The sequence below is a fragment of the Geotrypetes seraphini genome, chromosome 4 (assembly GCF_902459505.1).
Source record: "Geotrypetes seraphini chromosome 4, aGeoSer1.1, whole genome shotgun sequence".
In the NCBI taxonomy this organism is placed as follows: domain Eukaryota; kingdom Metazoa; phylum Chordata; class Amphibia; order Gymnophiona; family Dermophiidae; genus Geotrypetes; species Geotrypetes seraphini.
Window position 1 is genome coordinate 65,779,221 of NC_047087.1, and position 23,166 is coordinate 65,802,386.

At 38.3% G+C, this 23,166-nt stretch overlaps 1 protein-coding gene across 5 annotated transcripts in view; it reads right to left on the minus strand.

The window, feature by feature from the left end:
• The window catches only part of USP16 (ubiquitin specific peptidase 16), a 118,288-nt gene that overhangs the window by 94,403 nt on the left and 719 nt on the right, over positions 1-23,166 (minus strand). For 3 of the 5 annotated variants that reach the window (XM_033940640.1, XM_033940642.1, XM_033940638.1), the window contains exons 2-5: positions 22,750-22,847; positions 17,733-17,914; positions 13,856-13,959; positions 10,023-10,126 (exon numbers count right to left, since the gene is read on the minus strand). In XM_033940640.1, the coding sequence (XP_033796531.1) occupies positions 10,023-10,126; positions 13,856-13,959; positions 17,733-17,914; positions 22,750-22,810 (451 nt within the window). In that variant the 5' untranslated portion in view covers positions 22,811-22,847. Of the gene's footprint in view, positions 1-10,022; positions 10,127-13,855; positions 13,960-17,724; positions 17,915-22,749; positions 22,848-22,932; positions 23,074-23,166 lie in introns of those variants that run through there. The other 2 variants (XM_033940639.1, XM_033940643.1) reach the window with 2 other exon arrangements.

The following is a 23,166-nucleotide window of genomic DNA, read 5'->3' on the forward strand; positions in this document are numbered from 1 at the left end:
CATACAAAGCGGTTTACAAAGATAAAATAGGGTAACATAACACAAAATCCAAAAAAAGACAGGTAACAATAGACAAAAATAAATCAAACTGTTTTCTTCCATGCTGGATTTTGTTAGCTGGTTGTCTTCTTGTTTTTTGGATACTTCCAAATCATATTACTGTAGTCCATCTCTAGGACAATATTGATTCTTCTAAGGCAACAATTAAACCTAAATGGTACCTCATAATAACATTATCCTAAACGGGGGTGAAATACTTATTTAAGAAAACTATCCACTTCCTATTATCTCGGAAGGCAAAACGAAGAAATTAAACTAAAGAAAACTCAGGAAAATGTTACAATTCAACTGAGAATAATTTTTATTTTAGTCTGTAGACTTTGGATGAATTTTGTATAATAATTTTTTTAAAGATAAACATAACATAAAAATCTATTTCTAGACTGCATTACCTTTAGGTTCTATGCAGTTTATAAAAGATTAACTAGGCATACACTGTGGATGAAAGTTAAAAAGTAGGGGCCCAAGAATTTTGAGAATAAGTAAGTCTTCACTTGTCTCCTAAAATGTAAATATGATACAGACATCAATAGTAAAGGTTTAAACTCTGTCCCAAATTGCAGCCTGATATGAAAGTATCTGATCGTGATATCTTTTCAATTTACAGCCTTTTGCCGATGAAAAGTCAAAAGGGCTTTTGAACTTAGAGAATTTTTGATGACAAATTTTTCAATTATGTTTTATGTTAGACCACTTTGCAAATTTAAAAAGCATTTCAGATTAATGCCTTTTTCTTTCTTTTTCTATTTTTCCATTATTTTTTATTTTCAAATTTTACATAAAGTGTACAAAATTTTTAAAATACAATTGATAAATACATAGTATCACTTTTATATCTAATACATTATATATCTAAATTTGATTTACCCCCTCCCCCTCCCCCCACCCTTTTATTACTTTAATATATAATATTTTTAATTTTCAAATTTTATAGAAAATGTACAACATGTTAGAATACAATTGATGAATATTCAATAACATTTTTATATCTAATACAATATATTCTAAATAAATTTTATCCCCTCTCCCTCCCCCCACCCTTCTATTACTTTTCATTCATACATTGCATATTGTATAATATATTATAACATATTATGTAGAAATTATTTTCTTTACCCCCCCTCTATGTGTGTCATAAAAAAGATCCCTAAAAGAAGAAAAGAAGAAGAAAAATCCTACTATTTATTCATTACAGTATTTTGCCAATGGCCCCCATATTTTTATAAATTTAGTATATGTCCCCCTTTGTATTGCTATTGTTCTTTCCATTTTGAATATATGACATATTGTATTCCACCAAAATGTATAATTTAGGTTGTTGTAATTCTTCCAGTTATTAGTTATATTCTGAATGGCAACCCCTGTCATAATTAATAAAAGCTTGTTATTTTCTGGTGAAATTTGACTTTTTTTCTCATCATCATTCCAAATAATATTGTGTCATATGATATTGCAATATGATTTTCCATCAATTTATTAATTTGTGGCCAAATTGAATTCCAAAAAGTTTTAATATAGGGACAATGATACAATAAATGATCTAGTGTCCCTGGTTCTAGATTACAGTGCCAGCATTTATTGGACTTAGAACTGTCTAATTTTTGCAAACGTGTAGGGGTCCAAAAAGCTCTATGTAATAAGAAAAACCAAGTTTGTCTCATAGATGCTGACACTGTACATCCCATTCTCCAAGACCAAATTAGTGGCCATTGAGATGCATTAATCTGATGTCCAATCTCAATGCTCCAAATGTCTCTTAGACCATTTTTTGGTTTTTTATTCAAATATCCAGATATTAATTTATACCACAATGCGGCTTGATGTCCTAGGAAGTCTGCTTGAAAACATAAGAACTTTAAACTATATTGATTATTTAATGTTTTCCATTCAGGGAACCCAACCTGAATGGCCTGCTTCAATTGCAACCATTTAAAACTTTGTGTTTTATTAAGACCAAATCTATGTTGCAATTGTGAAAAATCCAGCAGTTTACCTTCTGAAATAACATCGTCTAGAGATCTAATGCCTGCAATAATCCAGTTCTTCCAAAGGATTTGAGCTCCGCCAATTTTGATCTTGGAGTTTATCCATATAGATTGATTAGTTGATTTGTTTATTGGGATAGGTGTTAATTTATCAATAAACTTCAACGTTTTCCAAGTATCAATTAATATTTTATTTTCTCTGTATCTTCTAGGTATGTTAATACTTGGCAGATGAACTAAATTTAGGGGAAACATAAGGCGCCATTCCAAATATAACCAATCCGGTGCATTATCCATAAGTTCTGGGAGGATCCAATACATACCCTGACGTAGAATATAGGCTTGATGGTACCTATAGAAATTTGGAAAATTTACCCCTCCCTCCTTAATTGATTTTTGCAAAGTTACTAAAGCTATTCTAGGTGTTTTACCAAGCCAAAGAAATTTTGTTAAAATGCTATTAAGTTTTTTATAAAAGGACCCCTGAAAATACATAGGTATCATACTCATTTGGTAGCAAACCACAGGTAACATCATCATTTTAATAGTTTGAACTCTTCCCCACCAAGAAATATGTAATGGGTTCCATTGTTCACATAACTCCGTAACTTTTTTTAATACATATTTTTCATTCTCTTTTACTGTATCTTCAATTGTATTTTTAACTTGAATGCCAAGATATTTAAATCCTTCTTCTTTCCATATGAATGGAAAAGTATCAAATAATCCTTTTACACAATGAACATTCAAGGGTATAATTTCAGATTTATTCCAATTAATTTTATAGCCTGAAAATTTGCCAAACTTATCAATTAATTTCAATAAAGAAGATAAGGTAGACTCTGGATTTCTCAAATAAAGTAAAATATCGTCAGCATAAGCCGAAATTTTATATTCCATATCTGAATATGGAATACCTTGTATCTCCCTCGTTTGCTGTATTGCTAACAATAAGGGTTCTAATACAACATCAAATAACAAAGGAGATAAAGGACAGCCTTGTCTAACTCCCCTCTGCAATTGAAAACCATCAGATATCTTATTATTAATATTTAGTCTTGCAATCGGGAAGCTATACAATGTTTTTACCATTTGTATAAATCCGGAACCTATACCAAACTATTCTAAAGCCTGATACATAAAATTCCATTCTACCCTATCAAATGCCTTTTCAGCATCTAATGAAACTGTAAAAGCCGGTTCATCCATTCAACAATACAAAAATCTACTAAAAGATAAGAGGAAAAGCTACTATACTAATCTCATAGGCACGGAAACCCAAGATTCCAAAAAAATATTCCAAATCCTTAAAGAATTAACAGACACCAAACCATACACTACCACCACGAACACACCTCCACCATCACCCACCCTCTTAGCAGAACACTTCAAGAACAAAATCACCAACACCAGAGCCACACTCATCCTTAACCCATCCCATCAAAATCCAATCACAATCCACCCTACAGGAAAAGAGGCAATCGCAGCAGACAGAATTTGGACTCAATTCCCTAACATACAATGGTCAGAATTCAACAAATTCTACAAAAAATACAGCCATGCCTCCTGTGACCTCAACCATTGCCCCTCATATCTCCTTACCACCCCTAGTGTAAAATTCCGCACCATAACTCTACAATGGATCCAATTCACGCTCACAGAAGGCACATTCCCTGCTGACCTCAGCGAAATTGTCATCACCCCAATCCAAAAAGACCCAAAAGCACCACAAAACCTCCCATCTAACTTTAGACCTATAGCCTCAATTCCGCTATATGTCAAAATTATAGAAGGCCTAGTAGCCAAACTCCTCACCAATTACATAGAGGACCATAACCTACTCCACCCCATGCAATCAGGCTTCAGAACAAACTTCAGCACAGAGACACTACTAGGCTCCCTTATGGATACCGTCAGACAACAACTTAGTACAGGGAAAAAAATGCTACTCATACAACTGGACCTATCGGCGGCATTCGACCTAGTAGACCACAACATCCTTCTACAGATCTTAGATGCAATAGGCATCTCAGACAAAGTATACTCCTGGTTTGAAGGATTCCTAAAACTCAGAACCTACAGTGTAAAATCAAACAAAGAAAAGTCAGAATCCTGGTCAAACCCCTGCGGCGTACCACAAGGATCTCCACTATCCCCTACCCTCTTCAATCTCTACACTGCTTCTCTAGGAACGCATCTGGATAATCTAGGCATAACCTCCTATAGTTATGCGGATGACATCACCATCCTCGTCCCATACGATCATTCTAAACCTACCATGACAGACAAACTTCACCAAACACTTGAAGCAGTCACAACCTGGATGGAAAATCACAAACTTAAACTCAACCAAGACAAAACCAAATTCATCCTCCTAGAAAATGACAAGATCCAAACCACAACCATCCTAGACATAAACGCAACCAAATATCCCATCCAAACCACCATAAAACTACTAGGCATGACCATAGACAGATGCTGCACAATGCAACCGCAAATAAATAAAACAATTCAAAAATCATTCGCAATCATGAGAAACCTGAGACAAGTCCGAAAATTCTTTGAAAGAACACAATTCCAACTTATAGTACAATCCCTAATACTAGGTATATTGGACTACTGTAACATACTCTTCCTTCCATGTCCTGCAACCACGATAAGACAACTCCAAACAATCCAAAATACAGCTTTGAGACTCATCTACTCATTGAAAAAACATGACCACATCACTGAAGCCTTCATCAACTCACACTGGCTCCCAATCCAAGAAAGAATCCAATTCAAATTCTACTGCATATTATTTAAAACCCTACACGGAGACAGCCCATCATACCTGAACAATCGCCTCATCCAAGCACCCAGTACCAGACACAGAAAAACGCACTCCCCATTCATACCCCCCCCAATCAAAGAAGTAAAAAGAACAAAACTACACGACGGCCTCCTAGCCACTCAAGCCGCAAGACTGGACAACCAGATCTCCAACCTTCTGATGACCACCCCAGACTATAGGACGTTCAGAAAAGAAATAAAAACCACACTTTTCAAGAAATTCCTGAAACAGCAATAACAACACGACCTCTAAATGCTCTCAAGATCTACAACTTACCTCTCTAGCTAATCATTGTAATTCTGTCTTTTTTAAATTAACCTTTTGTAATCCGCCTTGAACCGCAAGGTAATGGCGGAATAGAAATCCCTAATGTAATGTAATGTAATATTTACCTTTTGCTTTCAAAAGAGCTTGCAAAACTTCATATTCCCATTTACTTACCAATTTAGCTTCTAATATTTTTATTTCTTTTTCTAATTCTATATATTGTATTTTAATCTGTTTCCTAATAAAAGCTGAATATGATATAATATTACCCCTCATAGTTGCTTTAAATGCATCCCATACGTTCTCTATAGATGTATCCTCCACTAAATTTATTTGAAAGAAATCGTTAATTTGTGTTTTAAAATTTTCCAAAAATTTGTCATCCACAAACAATGCATTATCAAATCTCCAAAGAGGTCTACCATTCTCTAATTGATCTAATTGTAATTCTATCCACACTCCCGCATGATCCGAAATAATAATAGGATCTATGGAAGCTTTAATCACCTGTTGCACTTTATTTGTTGAAACAAAAATATAATCTATTCTTGAAAATGATTTATGAACCTGTGAACAAAATGAAAATTCCTGATCATTAAAATGAAGAATACGCCATATATCTTTCAAATCACATGATTGAACCAAATTATCTAAACCTAAAGATTTTATACTTTTACCTGGTTTTTTATCCAATAATGGATCCATTACAGCATTAAAATCTCCAGCCACCACTAAATTAGAAGCAGCCAGTGGTAACAACATATTCTGTAATTTTTTAAAAAATTCTGATTGATTCGAATTAGGGGCATATATATTGAACAACGTCAGGGTATCATTTCCCATACCTATATCAATATGTATCCATCTTCCATGTGGATCTGAATTTTTTACCTTAATCTTGGCCATACATTTTTTATTTATAAGAATTGCTACCCCTGCTTTTTTACCCTCTGCTGGAGCAAAAAAACATTCTTTTACCCACCCTCCCGATAGTTTCTGTGATTCTTTTATACTAAGATGGGTCTCTTGTAGACAGTAAATATCCGCATTTTGCTTTTTTAGAAATGTTAATACTTTTTTCCTTTTGATTATGTGATTCAGGCCATTGACATTAATAGAATATATTTTAAAAGACATTATACATTTTAATATTTCTCATTATAATCTTTCTCTCCTTTTCTTTCATTTTTAGAATCCAAAAAATGTTTTTCACGACACACATATTTACCCCTAAAATATCTAATCCCTTGTTTATTTTTTCTTTAATCATTCTAGTAAATATTCTCTTTTTCCCTCCCTTTCCCACCCAATACAATGGCTGCTTAAGGATACACATTGGAACTGTAATCCAAACATTCTCCTCCCCTCTAGGCATTTAATATTCAATCAAATTCCCCTTCTATCTATTTATATTAACCATTAATATCTTTAGTCATATTTTCATATCATTTCATTAATGTATCTTTATCCATTTAACAGTTTTTATTTTATATTTCTTTGGTATTATTATTTACATCTTAAAATTTCATCTTAAACATATATTTAGTCTGTTATTAATGTTTTTCCTATGTCTTGCTCTTTCTTTCTTATAAATTTTTATTGTCTTTTCTTTGTATCATTTTTTTTCTTTCTTTAGATTTTTCAATATTTCATACTTTTATAATTATTTCATAAAGTCATCAAAACCCATCTTAAAATTTTATATTAAAATATCATAGGTTCTGGTTTAGAAAGAAAAGCTTTCAGTTTTTCTGGATCCTCGAAATATAAGGATTTATCTCCAGATGATACTCTCATTTTCGCCGGATAATATAGACCATATTTAAAACCTTTTTCTTTTAGTTGAGGTCTCATGTCTAATAGTCTCTTTCTTTTATTTGCTGTGTTTTTGGCAAAGTCCGGTAGGAACCATATTCTAGATCCTTTATAATTTAGATTTTTGTCTTTCTTTGCAGCATTTAATATTTCTAATGCTTGTTGGTATCTAAGCATTTTGAAAATTATTGGTCTTGGCCTGCCTTTATTTTCTGTATTTTTAATTGGGATCCTATGCGCCCTTTCTATTTCTAGAGGTTGTTTCAAGTCCAGTTGTATTAATTTTGGAATTAAATTTTCTAGAAAAAGAATAGTATTTTTTCCCTCTAAGTTTTCTTGTATTCCAAAAAGTTTAATGTTTTTCCTTCTTCCTCTATTCTCATAGTCTTCCAGTTGATCTTTCAATTTGTTTAATTCCAGACTATCATTTTTGCATCTGTTTGTTTCGCTTTCTATGACCTCCATTTTAGATTCTAGTTCAGTTGTTCTTTTGTTATTACTTTCCATTTGTCTGTGAATGTTTAATATTTCTTCTTTCATTTCAGACATATTGGTTACTGTTTCTTTAAGCATTTGCTTAATTTGTCTTAGTTCTTCCATAACTTCTGCTTTACTCAATATGTCAGGTTCTTCAGCAGGAAGTGGGATCTTGCTTGGTGTTATTTGATCTTGTTTTTGTCTTTTTGCTGACGTGCCAGCCTCATTTTTGCTTTGTCTGGTACTTGCCATGTTGTTATTTTCTTTTTCTTTGTTTTTTCTTTCTTTATATTTTTAGGAGACTGTATAGTCTCTTTTAGTCACAATTCACAGTAATCTGTCTTTGTTTCAGTTTTTACACAGTTATAGCTTTTACAGCACTAGTTTTAGAACAGCATTGAAATTTTCCTTTTTCCTCCTTTGGCCAATTCAATTTTTCCTTTTTTTTTTTCCTTTTATCAGCCTGCCCTCACTGCCTCTCTGTATCAGTCCAGAGAAAAGCCAATAAGAATTATCTTCCCCTCAGCCTTTTTTCAGTGTCAGCATTTATTTCATCTGTTTCCTCTGGTTTGTTCACACACTTCAATATTTCGCCGCTTATCTCTTTCCTTTTAAGTCTTTCTTTGATATCAGTAGCACTATCAAATTGTCTCCGTTGATGAATGAATCCTTTTCTTTTTTTTTTTTTGTCTGTTATCTACCTCAATGTCGATCTAGCGCTGAGGGAAAACAAACAAGAAGACTGGCTTCAGGCAAAAGCTGAGTTAATCACTCAGAGCTCCGTTTCTTCACTAATTGGAAATGGCTGTCTCAAACCGCCACACTTAAGAATTCTACTGACAACCTCCACACATTAGGAGTCGATCTCTCTTTTACTTTTTTTAACATTAGTTAGTATTTTTCCCTTTAAACAACTCTCCTCATAATTACAGCTTTAACAGTGTTAATTTTAAAACTGCATTGAAACTTCCTTTTTCTTCCGTTTGCCAATTCAATTATTTATCAGCCTTCCCTCACAGTTTCTCCACATCAGCACAAAGACAAGCCGGTAGAATCAGCAATTTATCTTTAGTTAGCCGCTCTTCTCTTCAATGTCAGCTTTCTTTCTCTAGTGCCTCGCCGTTCCAGCGCTGAAGAAAAAAAAAAATGTCAGTAAACTTTTTCTCTGTTTTTCCTCTCACAAGCCCGTTCTCAGCCTCGGTGTAGGAGGACAACATGTAATTTATCAGTTTTTTTTTTCCTTTAGGTTTCATTCAATTACGGCAGCACAAGTCTCTTTCACATTAATTTTTTTCAGCAGTGTCAGTCACTCACCCTCGATGCCTTGCCGTTTCAGCGTTGAAAAAATCAGCAATCTTTTTATTTGAGTCTTTTCACAGTTTTGAAAGAGGGTAAAATTTAAACTGCCAGCTCTCTCTTCCCTCTCTAATTCCTTTCGTTGCCAGTCACTCTCAATATTCTGTAGATTTTTCCGTTGACAGATTTTTTTCCTCTGTCAGTTATTAGCCCCGATGCTGCGCCGATCAGTCACTTATTATCAATATCACGCTGTTTTAGCGCTAAAAAAAACCGGCAATCCTTTCTTCTGGCTCTCCTCTCACAAGCCCAATCGCAGCTACGATAGAGGAGAGCAACATTCACTTCAGTAATCTTCTATTTCAATTATCTCTAAGCAATTGACTTTTATCTTTTCTTAGCGACTCACAATTCAAAAGCCGGCATTCCTCTCTCTCGGCTTTTCACTCGCAGGCTTCACTGTCTCAGCGCTGTAATTCAAGTCTCATAAAACCGTTGAAGAAAAAAAACGGCACTTTGCCTTTCCAGCTCCTATTACCTCAGGCTTCGTTTTAACTTCAGCAAAAAAGGTTATTTCATTTATCATATGTTCCGCTTCTTTAGTAATTATTTCTTTGATGAAATTATCCAGAAGGGAATAATAATTTTTTATATTCTGTGCCTAGATGATGAGGAGCTTTGCGATTACACGTCCATTCGTGTTCGCGTTAAGCCATGCCCCCCTTTTCTTTCTTTTTCTAATATGCCAAAGCAAACAGTTATTTCCAGATCCATTTAGGAAAAATAACTCCACAAATCATTATACACAGGATTCTTTGTAAGTTTTGATAATATAAAAAGGAAAATATCTGGATATTACATATGAACTTATGACACCACATGTGTCCCTTCTTTTATCAATCATAACTTGCAAAGAATCCCGATTTCTCCAGAACCAATTTGGGTATTACAATTCTGCACTTTAATGTCTCATTAGGGCCGACATGAAAAACAGGAATAAACCACACATTTTGTAGCATAACAAATACATATGCAGTGATTTTATGAACTCCAATTTTAGGTGGAACCTTCATGAACTGAATACTTCGTATTAAAAAAAAATATATTTCCATACTAAAAAAAAAGTGTATCTGAACAGTAGGCAAAATTAAGAGGATGGGTAATGCATGACCAATTTACAAGATCTTAGGTAATAATCTGTGTAGCAAATTATTTTTAGTACTGAACAAGCAGTCAGTGAACAATAAAAATCTCACTTTTGTCACTTACTGCAACTGGACTTTACTCACCTGTTCTGGAAGCTTCAGCAAGGGCTTGTTTCTTAATATAGTCTACAAGCTGACCCAATCGATTTGAACTGTTGTAAGGGACTTCATTATCACATTCATAGCACCTAGCTCCAAAAAAGGCAAAATGTACTGGTTAGCCTCCAACAGAATCATATTCAAACTTTTTTAAGTTATGAGTTTTCAAAAATTCAAGTCAGAAAGGATTGAAATGAGCATCTATTATGTAGGTCCAATAATGGAAATGTTCAAAACAGCCAGCTCTTGAAAAACACCAACTTCTCAGTTGATAGTATAGTACAAATCTTTGGTGAGAGAACTGGTCACAACACAACTGGGATAATATTTATCTAAGTACATTAAAATGTGACTGACAGATCAGAATTGATAATGGAAATAATTTGCTAAGTCAATTAATCAAATGTGACCATGTCTGGGAAAAGGTCACTAAAGTCATTAGAAATTTTTTTTAAGTGCCTTTTATATGAAAAAAAAAAAGTACAACAGTTCACACACACTTTTTCAGACTATTTATTGGGTCCATGATATGGAGAGAGGGGAAAAAAAAAATAAAAAAAAAAATCGGTCACTCATTTTGAATCCGCTAGTCACCTTTCCCCCCCAGAGGCAGTCAGAAATTAACATAGGAACAGCTATCATGGTTGATAAGATATGCATTTTATGTTGTCATTTTTAATTTTCTACAAAGCAGATGTCTATCATGCAAAACAGTAAATCTGATGATATACCAAACTATGAAAAGAATAACTGTAGGCTCCTGTCTATTAGAGCATAAACAGTTTAACAAAAGAGTAAATTATGACTTCATACGTGCTGTTTAGAAGAATTTAACAACTTGGGTTACTTATTTTGCCTCAAATCTTTTTTTTTTTTTAGCTCAGTTAGACAAATCATTTTCTCTCATTAAATCCCTTTCTGCATCCCCAGCAATCCACAACCTGACAGGCATGAAATATTGCTCCTTTCAGCACCCAGTATGTTCTGAATGACTGGCAGCTGTTGATGTACTGCAACAACCGTGTGACCTCCTTCACAAGGGAAGGGATTTAGCTCATGATTTTTCAGTCATAGCTCAAGGCAAGTTACATTCAAGTACACTATGTTCTTCCTGTCCTGGTCTTAAGGGCCTGTTATCTAAAGTAAATTAACTGGGCAGGAGAGGCTCCTGCTGAGTTAACTCATTGTTAGTGAGCCATCTGGGACATTTAGCAGCACTTACCCAGACAGATCATGGAATATTTTCTCTGACTGCTGTGGCACTATCCAGATACTAATGAGGTAGTCCAAAGATTGAGATAGGGTGGAGTCAGCAGTTAACCAAGTTGTGGCAATATTCAGCAAAAAAAGGCTACCCTAATTTCATTTGGGGCCAGATGTACAGAGCTCCAGTAACCTGATGGGAAACAAACATCGGGTTGAAAGTTTCATTTTTTGGGCAATGCTCAGCACAAATAGCATGCAAATTATATGCACACTAATTGTGCTGAGCATCACGATGAAAGGGAGAGGATCTGTGCCTCGTGCCTGCACACAAGAGATGAGTGTTAGGCACAGCTCTTCTGAATAGGCCCAATACAGTGCAGGGCTGTGATCATGAATAATAATAATAATTTTATTTTTTTATACCGCCATAGTCAAACTGACTTCTAGGCGGTTCACATAGAAAGAAGGCTGGACAATCAGCGAATTACAAAATGCAAAAAGAATGAAGTTACATCATGAATTGGAGAAGCATGGGGAAAGAATACATGAGAGAAGAAAGATGTTACATAATACAATGGGGTTATAAGGGGGAGGAAAAAAACCAAAAAACAAACAACCTGAGAGAGGTTATCTGATTAAGCAAGGAATTTGCCAAATAGAACAGTTTTAATTGATTTTCGGAATGTGTTGTAGGTCTGTCTGGCTTTATGTGGTTTCCCAGCCAGGATTGCTGTCTGTTTGCTTGGAACACCGGTAAGCGGCAACAAGGGTAAAAAGAAAAAATTATTATATATAAATATTAAAAAAAAACCTTCCAGTCACAGCTAGTCTCTTTTGCTGCAGCAAGTTCAGAATTTTGCTTCTTTGAGTTAAACATTGGTTTTAGATGCAAAAGTTTGCACAGTAAGAGGAGGGTGTTTCTTGTTGTGCATTACATGGAGTGCTCATTTTAATATTAATGAACTCCATGTAATGAATTTGCATAGGTCAATGGCTGCTATTGTAATTGGTAAAAGCCCCCGATAACCATTTTGTAATTCAGAGGCTGAACTAACTTGCAAGTAAGACTGGCTACAACCAGTCTTACTTAACACAGCAAGCTTTTGGTTACTTAACTGGGTAGTGGGCTCAATTTAAGGTTTATTTAGTAGCCTCTGGTAGGGCAGACAGGAATAATGCTCAGTTGTTCCTATTCATGTCAGCTCCAGGTTCAAAATGGCAGTTACAACCTCTAGAGTCACAATACTATCACTAGGGGTCATCATTGCCATTCTGAATCTGGAGGGGGGACCACTCCTATCCCAGTCCACTAGTAATCACTCTCCAATAAGTTCCAGATACTGGGGGAGGATTTAATTGAGAAAATGTAGGTGGTATCTGTTTTAGTGAGGAGTTTCCCAAGGGCAGCTAGCCTTTAAACACTTCCACGGCATAACCCCCGATTACATTACATTACAAAGAAGCTCCCAATCTACCACCCTCAGTGGCCCCCTCTGATTGCAACTTGAACTCAGGCTGTCCAACCCTCCAGCAAACTGCCTCCACCTGGAAACAGACCGGAAGTGATCATACTCGTACAGCATGCCTGAACTATTGAACCAGCTCCCTCCTGTTATCAGAGAAACTGACAACCTACTGCCATTCTGGAAGGCAGTAAAGAGACTACTGTTCGTGAACCAACTCGCTCTTGGTCTCTAACTTTAACCGGCCAGGAACCAGCGCACCCTAACTCGGGGCACCTGAATCTGTCAGCCAATACTGTGTTCTTATCTATTACAGCCATGCAGATACCATTCTGAGATTCTATATAGTATGTATTCTCTTAGTTTAACTAAAGCACAGGTGTTCTCAATCCCCCCCATTGTATGTGTCATTAAAAAAAACCCCTCAATTTTCTGTAACACATGTGTACTGTTCCTATAGCTCGTTATTGATCCTGTAGCATGTAGATTCACTATAGCATGTGTGTTTTTAGTTTCTCCATAGCAAGGTTATTGAAAATCATTTCAATTTTCTGTAGCTCGTTATTGATTCTGTAGCTTGTTTGTTATTGATCCTGAAAACTACTGTGTCTGTAAGCTTGTAACCCATTTTGGGCTCCTGGGGAGGATGGGCTATAAAACTAACTAACTACTAAATAAATAAATAAATAGTTGCCATATCAACTGCTTAAGGCAGCTTGGTGACAGTCTTCTTATCTGGATCCCAGTTGCCCAGGCATGCTCGATTATGCCTGATATTCGATACCAATGGCCCAGCATTGAACATCTGGGCACAAATGAGTTTGCGGCTGGTAATGTTTACAAATATGAGATTTGTATTCAGCCTAGTGCAGTAAATATTAGTTAGTACCTAATGCAATGAAGGTTTAATGACTTTCTGGGTTTAAATTCCACTGCTACCCCTTAACATTTTTGGTTGTCTGTCTGCTGCTACGCCTCAACTCAAGGGAGTTCCTTTGCAGCATGCCTAAATTGTCTGCAGATCAAAAACTGTGCCTGGAATCAAAAATCCAGTGCAGAGTGCTCTGAGACATCATGTCAATCCTTAATATAATTTAATATGAAGAAGTAAAAAAACAAAAAACAAAAAACAAACCCAAAAAAACTCACCATACACTCCAGTTCCCCAAATTAAGAACTAGACAATGGAATTCGGACCTGGGTGTAGCATAATGTTTTAAAGCATGTTGGTCTTGAGAATTCCTGTCACAGCCCTAACAACAAGATAAAGACAACACTGTAATAAATGTGCACAGCAAATCTCTACAGAGAGAATACATTAGAAATAAAAAGTATCATTCAAGATATCAACTAGACTGCTACAATTCCAAGAGCCTCTTCTATCAAACAGCGATAGCAGTTTTTAGTGTGGGGAGCTGCGCTGAATGGCCTACTCTGCTCCCAACGCTCATTGAGTTCCTATAAGTGTTGGGAGCAGCGCAGGCCATTCAGCGCAGCTCCCCGCGCTAAAAATTGATATCGCAGTTTGATAGAAGAGGGCCTAAGTTTTTGGAAAATTCTAAACTACTCCCAGGATTATTAATAAACTTCAATCTTTTGCTAGTCTAACTAGAAAACTGGCTTCTTCGTGAGCTCTTAAAGCCCAGTATCAGAGAATATGGCCATGTGAACAAATATACCCCTAAGTTTCAGAATGAAAAGTAACAACATATGGGACAAATTTCATTCTCACAAAAGGAGCAGTATATTGGTAACATCATATAGTACTCACTTTAAACCTTTTCTACTGTACAAAACCATCCCATTTTCTAAAAATGATTTTCTGGGAATTAAAGCCTAACAGTTTTCTCTGATGAGATCCAAATTAAAAATTTTAGGGCTTGAATTCAAATATTTCCTCCTAATGTCCTTTTTAAAAATCGTACACATTTTTCATAAAGTCTGAAAAAGGTTATTTATAGCTAATAATGAATGCTTCACATTTGAATACTGTGTAGTTGGAAAGAACATATGATAGACTACTTATGGTATAAATATTAGCCAGAGCAATACTTATTTTAATACTTTTTCTATAAGTATTTTCTATATCGCATATTGTGATCTGCTCCCATATTTATGGAAGCAGACTTATGTATAGCGTATTCATTGACTACGCCTTTAAAATGTTGAAATTGTGCTCTTCAACTACAAAGTTGTGTAATTGTAGTTCTCTTTGCAAAAGGCTTCTTCAGAGCACATGCGCATCTCCTTGTAGATTATGGGACTATTTCCATTGGCTGATGGTCTTCTATGTATGTTAGGCTAGCAGCCCTCCCCCCTGCTTTTTCTGCGATATCTCTGCCCCAAGAACATGGAAACTAGCCCTCTCTTTCTCTGGGGCTAAAGAAGAAAGTTACCCTTCTTCTGCATGCTTGTGATCAGCAGCTGTTCTAGGAGCTGAGCTCTCTTTTAATCTACTGTGATTCTTCCCATTCCCCATCATTCACATCTCCGCTTACTTTTCATTTTTTTTTTTTTTTTTTTTTGTAGTTTTACAGCTTTTTCTCTCAGCATGGCTGAGGTTCTGATCATTTCCTTGTCTCTAAGGAGGCTAGATACAAACTCTATTTGCAGAAGGCAACAATTATTTCCAAGCAACTGAACTGTAAATTGATTCATTTGTTTACTAGAATTACTACATTAAAGAAGAGTTGGATTAAGATTAGAGAGCCTACTGGTAAAATTTTACTTACGGATGGTTTATGCTGTCTGTTGAAGCTTTGTACCATATATACCATACTTTGCAGGGCCAGATTACCCAATAGGCAAACTAAGCACGTGCCCAGGGACCAAAACAGTCAGGGTGGCCCGCAGAAGGACGACTTACCATGCCATTTTTTTTTTTTCAAACGTCAAGGGCCCCCCCCCTCTTCCCTCCCTGCACGGCAATGGGCCCCCACCCGACGACAACAATGCTGGCCTCCCCCCGGCATCGACAGATGGCAATGCAGCCAATGAAGCTCCAAGAAGGTACCGCGATGACTGCGTCTGCCGGTCCATCCCCCTCAGACATCACTTACTTCTTCCGGCAGACGCAGTCATCGCGGGACCTTCTTCGAGCTGCGTTGGCTGCATTGCCGTCCATCGATGCTGGGGAGAGGGCCGGCATTGTTGTCATCGGGTGGGGGCCCATTGCTGTGGGGGGGGGGACGACGGCAGCGTTGTCATCGTCTGGTGGGGGCCCGTTGCCGTTGATGCTGGCGGTTGGCTGCATTGGTTTCCGTGGATGCCGGGGGGTAGGGGCGGTGTTGTCATCATTGATGCCGGGTGGGGGCCTGTTGCCGTCACTGTGTGGAAAGGATGGTGGAGGGAGAGAAAGGGGGCATATGTTGATGGAATTGCTGTGCAGGGAAAGGGGGAAAACAAGGTGGAAGGATACTGGATGGATTTAGGCTGGAGGGAAAGAAAGGGGGCAGATGCTTATGAAGTGGGGGGGAAGAGAGGGGAATGCCAGACCACAGGGGTGTGGGTATGGGAGAGGGAAGGGAAGAAGAGGAGAGAGATGCCAGATCACTGGAGGAGGGAATGGAAGAAGATGGATGCCAGACCAATGGGGGTGAAGGGAAAGATGGAAGGGGGAGGCATACAGTTTCTGGAAGTGGCATAGGACAGGGTAGTTGTAAGAGAAATGGAGAGATGATGGACCCTGGGGTGGTGGGGAAGGAGGGAAAGATGCTGGATGAAAGGGTAGTTGAGAAAAGGACAGATGGTGGATCTGGGGATGGTGGGGTCCATTGCCGAAGCTGCGAATATGGACATGAAAAAAAAGGAAAGATGCCAGACCTCCAAGGGAGGGAAGGGAAATGGAAGGGGAGGACAGAGATGGAAGATAGATGGTTAGAACGGAGAAAGAAGAAAAACGACAAATGGGCAGGAGACCATGGCAAGCGAGTTATCAGAAGACAACCAACAAAAGGTAGAAAACATAATTTTATTTTCTGTTTTGTGATTACAATATTTATTTTGTTTACACCACAGAGCTGGTGTGTGGTTGGAGATGTTGTAACCCTATATGTCTGCTAAGACTAAGCCTTAGTCAACTAGGGGTCCTTTTATTAAGGTGCAAATTTAGCATGCGCAAAATCAGTTAGCGTACCTTAATAAAAGGACCCCCGAGTATCTTAATTAAAAATTTGACCCGCAACTTAGCCTTTTTTTCAGATTTCGGCCCCTTATGTGATTGAGTTTGACACCCTGATGTAGAGTGAGGCAGTTAGGCGATGTAAATTTGGTTATTAATATAGACATATTTTGGATAGTATTACTGCTTTACAATATATTTGAACACTTTTATATACGTATTGAAAGGGTTCAGAGTTAATGTCCTGGGTAAGTAGGTGGGAAGGGAAGGAATGGGGATTTGTTCAGAGATGTTTGGGGGGTGCATAGAAGAAAAACTGTGCACTGGTATGCTAATCGTTGTTCGTTTTGAATTTTAAAAAAAGAAATAAGTGGAAATAAAAAAGTAAATAAGAAAACAGATAAATGGGGGCGGGGTGTGGGCGGAGCAGGCCCAGGGGGGCCCAGTGTACTTGTTTGCCTAGGGGCCCTCGAAGAATTAATCTTGCCCTGATACTTTGCCTAGAACAGCACATACGGAATGTATCATTCCTATATACTATAACAATACAGTCTAAAGTCATGTCACTTTCAGGGAATTAATTCTGGCCTTCTGACTAGCCTCACAGCCAAAAGGCAAACTTTTGAAATCTCCACATTATTATTTTCACCAAATTTAATAAAGGAAGTAAAAAAAAAAATTGTGAAAAGTTATTCTATGAGCTCTAAACTTCACAGTTAGCAGCATAGTGCGATGTAACTATTTTCTTCAGTCACCCATCTTCAAACAAAAATTTTAGTACAGATGTCTCTCATGTATAAGGAAAGTTACTAGTGTTTACTAAAATGAATTCTTCATTAATCCATTAAAACAAACTCCTATTTCATTCTGTGCTAATCAAGGATTAAAAAATATGTACACGTGTACCCGATGACCACACTTTAGACATAGCCAGACTGAATAACTTGCACCGGATTCTTCTTCTTCTGAATTATGTTTTTCTTTAGTATCTGTCTGACAGTCCTGACAAACATCCCAGTTCACATTTAACAATGCCTTTTTAAGGCTGCCTTGCTCCAATCCTTTGCGAACATGTTGACAAGCAGGTTCTGAAAAACATGGTATACAAATAGGGTGTTTTAGTTAAAACAAAATAATTCTAATTATTGCTGCTTTAATCCCTTCTGATTATGGGAAAATTAGGTCTGTACCTTAATAATCTTTCTAGTAAATAGGCACATCATTCTTAACATGAAGGTTGTGTATCTCTACTCAAGAGATCTGGTGTAGAGAACCTCACTTACATTTTTTTGCTTCGCCTCCCATCACTCTGGGTTGTCCTCTAATTCTTCAGTTTGTATCAAAGCAGATAGTCAGCCCTACAGAAGAAACATAATAGGGAGGGGTACTGGGATTCTCCCCAAGAAACAAGTCTTTTCTGCTTATATTATAACATTTAACACAAAATAAACATGAATCCTATATAACATAACAAGGTAGAATGAATAAGTCTTCAAAGAAAAAAATGGATTTTGCTGGACTGAGGACAAAAATGAGATATCTGGTAGTACTGGCATGTCTGAGACAGCAAGCAGGCTAATGAACATCTGACAGGGCAGGCTTCAAGAATTGTGTGCCTATTTACTAGAAAGAAGATTAACGTATTTTTTGCTCCATAAGATGAATCTGTTTAGAGGAAGAAAACAAGAAAAAAACAAAACCATTCTGAACCAAATTCTCCCTACCAGGCTCTGCACCCAACCCCCACACTCCTTGCCAGGCTCTGCACCCTGTCCCCCCACTGGTGGTCTAGTGGTAGGTGAGACAGGGCACAGGGCAGGCAGGCCTAGCGAGAGGCAGGATCCCCCACCCTGAGGCAAGCAGGGCCCCCCACCCCGAGGCAGGCAAGCAGGAACTCTCCCCCACCAGGGCCCCTCATCCCAAGGCAAGCAGGCAGACGGGCCACCCCCCGAACTCCCCCATACCTTATTTTAGTTTGTCCAGAGGTCCTGCCTATCCTCCGGCTGAGCTAAGCAACGTCAGACCGGCCCAAAAGGCAGGCGCAGCTTTTCACATGCTGCCTTGTCCTGCACCGCTCTGTGAATGTTTTTGCGGAGGGGAGGTGGCCTGCCTGCCTTAATTAGGTCGGGAGTCAGTCAGAGGGAAGGGCAGGACCGCCGGAGGATCTAAATAAGGTACGGGGGGGGGGGAGTATTTGCTCCATAGGATGCACCCTTTTTTCCACCCATTTTTTTCAGGGGAAAAAAGTGTTATCTTATGGAGCAAAAATACAGTTATCTTCCCTTCTAGTGGATGTACCAAAGCACGTGGATGTACCAAAGCAATCCCCAGCATTTAGTGCGGGACACATGAGCCTGAATGCAGTATCCAAGTTAGCTGCTACATCTACCCTATAAAACTTTGTGAAAGTATGGAGAGAAGACCATGTGGCTGCTCTACAAATTTCTTCAGATGAAAACTGCTCTAGATTCTGTCCAGGAGGATGCTACACTCCTGGTGGAATGTGCTTTCCACTTCCAATATAACCTGAAAAAATGACCATGTGAATCCATCTTGAAATGGTCACATTTGATACCAGCTAGCCCCAGTGGCTAGTACCTTCCAGCACAAAAATAATCCGACTGCGACTCATTAGTCACATCTAGAGGGGACTGTATAGAATGATACCCCAGTCTCTGAAACTTTGAGAAAAGGTTCTTTGCAGGATAGAGCCTGCAGTTCAGACAATTGCCATGCAGACATGACCACCACTAAAAATGCTGTTTTAACTGTCAGGTCCATAAATGATGCCTTCTCCAAAAGCTCATATGGAGCTCTAGAGAGAGACCGCAGGAAAAGATTAAGATTCCTTGTTGGAAAAGGCTTACGTACTGGAGGATGCAGATGTAATGCTCCCTTTAAAAATCTGGACACATCTGGAAGAGAGGCCAATGGCTTTCTATTAGTCTGGGGCCTGAAACACAACAGACCTATTATCTGTACTTTGAGGTTGCCAAACACCAGGCCATTTTCAAGAACCTCTTGAAGGAATGATAGAACCAAAAATAATCAGAACCATACTCGGATCATCATTCTTTTGCGCACACTAACCCTGGAAGTACTTCCAGGCCTTCACATAGGCAGCCAAAGTTGTCTGCTTCTTGGACCTTAGGAGAGTGGCAATAACCAAACGCTAATGCTGTGCGCTTAAGTGCCATGCTGTAAGACTAAAGTGTTCTGGATCCACCAAGGCGATTGAGCTCTGTGAGAATAACCCTGGATGATAGTGCAGCCTAAGACCCTGGTCCCCATGATCTGGAGTCTCTTTTGGCCATGATAAAGTATATGGAGTATCTGCCTAAGCCAGATCTTCGTCCAGGACAGCTTCTATGTCTGCTAAGAGCTTCTTTACTGTCACTCGAATTCTAACTGCTTTTTCTGGCTTCCTCCATGGAGAATCCACAAATAAGTCCAGAAGGGGACAAAATTCCCTCAAAAACTCTAGCTTGTACCCCTCTTGAATGATTTCCAGCAGCCAGCACTCTGAGGTAATCCTTGCTCAGGCCTCCCAGTAAGCTGACAACCGCCCTCCTGTCTTTGAAGGTATGAAAAGGCTTCTCTCCGATGTCAGAGCTGACGTCAGAAAGAAGCCTTCTGGGTCAGCTGGAGATCCCAGTTAGCTCCACGGCTGCTCCTTCCAGCCTTCATCCACACAGGGACGTGTTGCGGGCAGTGGCTCTTACATGCAGCACGTGGCTAACCCACAAGCCTTCCCTCTGACATCAGCAGCCTTTTCGGGTCAGCTTCGGTGGGAGGGGGGGAAATGCAGGAAGGAGAGCATGGATTTCCTGTGGCAGCAGTGCTTCGGCGGATGGGCAGGAAAGAGGGCATGGGATCCTTGGCACCAGTAATTAAGGAGGAAGGGGCGGGAGACCTGCACAGTGCCGTGTACCCCCAACAAGTGGCTCACGTAACCAGTACCATGTGTTGAGAAACTCTAGCCCAGATGGGAGACAAGAGCAAAAAAAATGTAAATGAGCCTCTCTATATTACATCTTACGAGCAGAGATACACAACCCATGTGTTCAAGATTGATGTGCCTATTGCACTAGAGCAATAAGTCTAGTGACAGCTCTTCTTTCAGCTGCCAAAATTAATAGGAGCCTGAAGACAGGGCAAAGGGAGCACATGTGAACTGTGGGAGAGGTTTACTCAATGAAAGCTTAGATGTAAGCCCAACATATTACACTGTTCTGAAAGATTGGCAAAGTACAAATATGAAATTTTAAAAAAGATAATGGATGCCAACATACACTGTACAGTATTAAAAGTTCACAGAAGCCTTCCATTGTGTTAATTATTCTGCTCATATTTTAACCTTTTTAATGAAAATTTTAACATATTTGGGTCACAAATATACCACATAGAACAGCTAACATGTGTTCACAGCTATGATAAAGCAGCAAAAATATACAAATCAATATTCTGACAACTCATTGGGTCCCTCCTTTTGCACAAAGGTGGGTTGATAACACGCAACAACTTACTGTCAGAATAACTTACTGCATCTTGTACATCTGTCCTGCAGTTCCTTTTTGTTTTGTGTTGCTTATTTTCTACTGCAGACTCATTGGAAAGAGCCACTCAGATGATTGACTCCTTTTTTTCCTTTTCAGTTTTTTTTATTGTATATTAATGTAAACTGCTGTGATCACTATACCAGAATGGCAGTACAGTATTCCCCTGAAATTCACAGGGGTTACATTCCTGGAGCACCTGCAAATTTTGAAAAACCGCGAATACTGTACTGTTTTGGATGCGGGGATCAGAGGCAGGAAAGGACTGCAGAACAATGCTGGGGGGTTGGCATTTCTCACTTCCTCATCCTGTTAAGCACAGGAAACTGAGCCAGAAAGAATTTTGGCACACTTTTCAGTCTGTCATTGGCTGTTAGTCTGTCTCCTGTAAGTCCTGGGACTTTCTCTGGAGTCATTCTAGTTTAAAAACACACACAGAAAAACCCACAAATGACTGAGTCTGCAAAGTTGGAACTGCGAATTTGCGAGGGTATACAGTATATCAAACATCTAAATGTGTAGTACATCAATTTGCAAAATCTTTGTTGCCCATCAGAGTTGAAAGCAAACAGCTTCAAATTCCTATTTTACCAAGGCCTGTAAGAATTTCCTTACATCTACTACCAAGCACTGTGACTAGTAGATGATATGGCTCAATTAAAGAGTTTAAAACAGTGATGATAAAAAGTAACATGCTGAGGCCAGCAGCTGTTCCAACTTCTATGCCACACTACAATATGGAAAAAGAAAGTCAAGAAGATTTCAGGTAGATAAACTGGCAGAAAATGACTATGAGAAAAGGGCATGAGCTCTTGAAATTTAGTCAAGAAGTTTTAAGTTAATCTAATAAAAAGGGTACCTTGTATCTCTATCTTTACACAGTATTTTTTTGTTTCTTTGAACTGTAGCCATACTTGCTAACTGTAATCCCTACCCTGGCATCTGGTTTGTCTTGATTGATTAGATTGTGAGCTCATTCGAGTAGGGACTGTCTCCTTCATGACTATGTACAGCACTTTGTACATCTGGTAGTACTCTAAAAAATAATTAATAGTAGTAATAGGCAATTCTAAGCAGAGTAAAGTACAAAAAGACCAAAATCTCAGACTAGCCTATAAGGTGCTACCAGCCTTTCTAACGTTTTGGCTGCTACAGGCTAACACGAATACCTCCCCCACGAAGTTTTCAGTGACCTAATAATGTGATCACATAGCAGCTGTTAAGTTTAATCAAGAATAAGCAGAACAAAGTGCCAGATTCGATTCCAGTCACCTTGTTAGGCAGACGGGATGACCCGTACAGGTCTTTATCTATCACCACAGTTAGACCAAAAGTCGAATAAATGACGTATCAATTCTGAACCATACCCATTTGCTCTAAGGATTCAGCAGGCTGTGGCATTCTGCCCTTAGTTCTTTTCTTGCCCATGTAAAAATCGAACAGCTGACGTCAACAACACGATGGCCTAAGGAAAGTAAAAATATCACATACTGTAAAATATAAAAGGTAAACCTCCTCGTTTAATACGTTTCAACTAGCAATTTCCTTACCTGTTACACTCAGTAATAAGTGACGTACGAAAAACTTTTCTGCAGACTTATTTTAAAACAGCAAATACACCAAAACTAAGCAGGCATCTAAACACATGTCGGGATACACTATGAAAGGTGTAACTTGCACGCTTCTTGGCCTAACGCACCAACCCGGAAAGTAGCTCTCTTCGGTTTTCCTAAGCTATAATTACAGGTTACACCCGGCATGTGCAGAACTTGCCCAGACTTCAA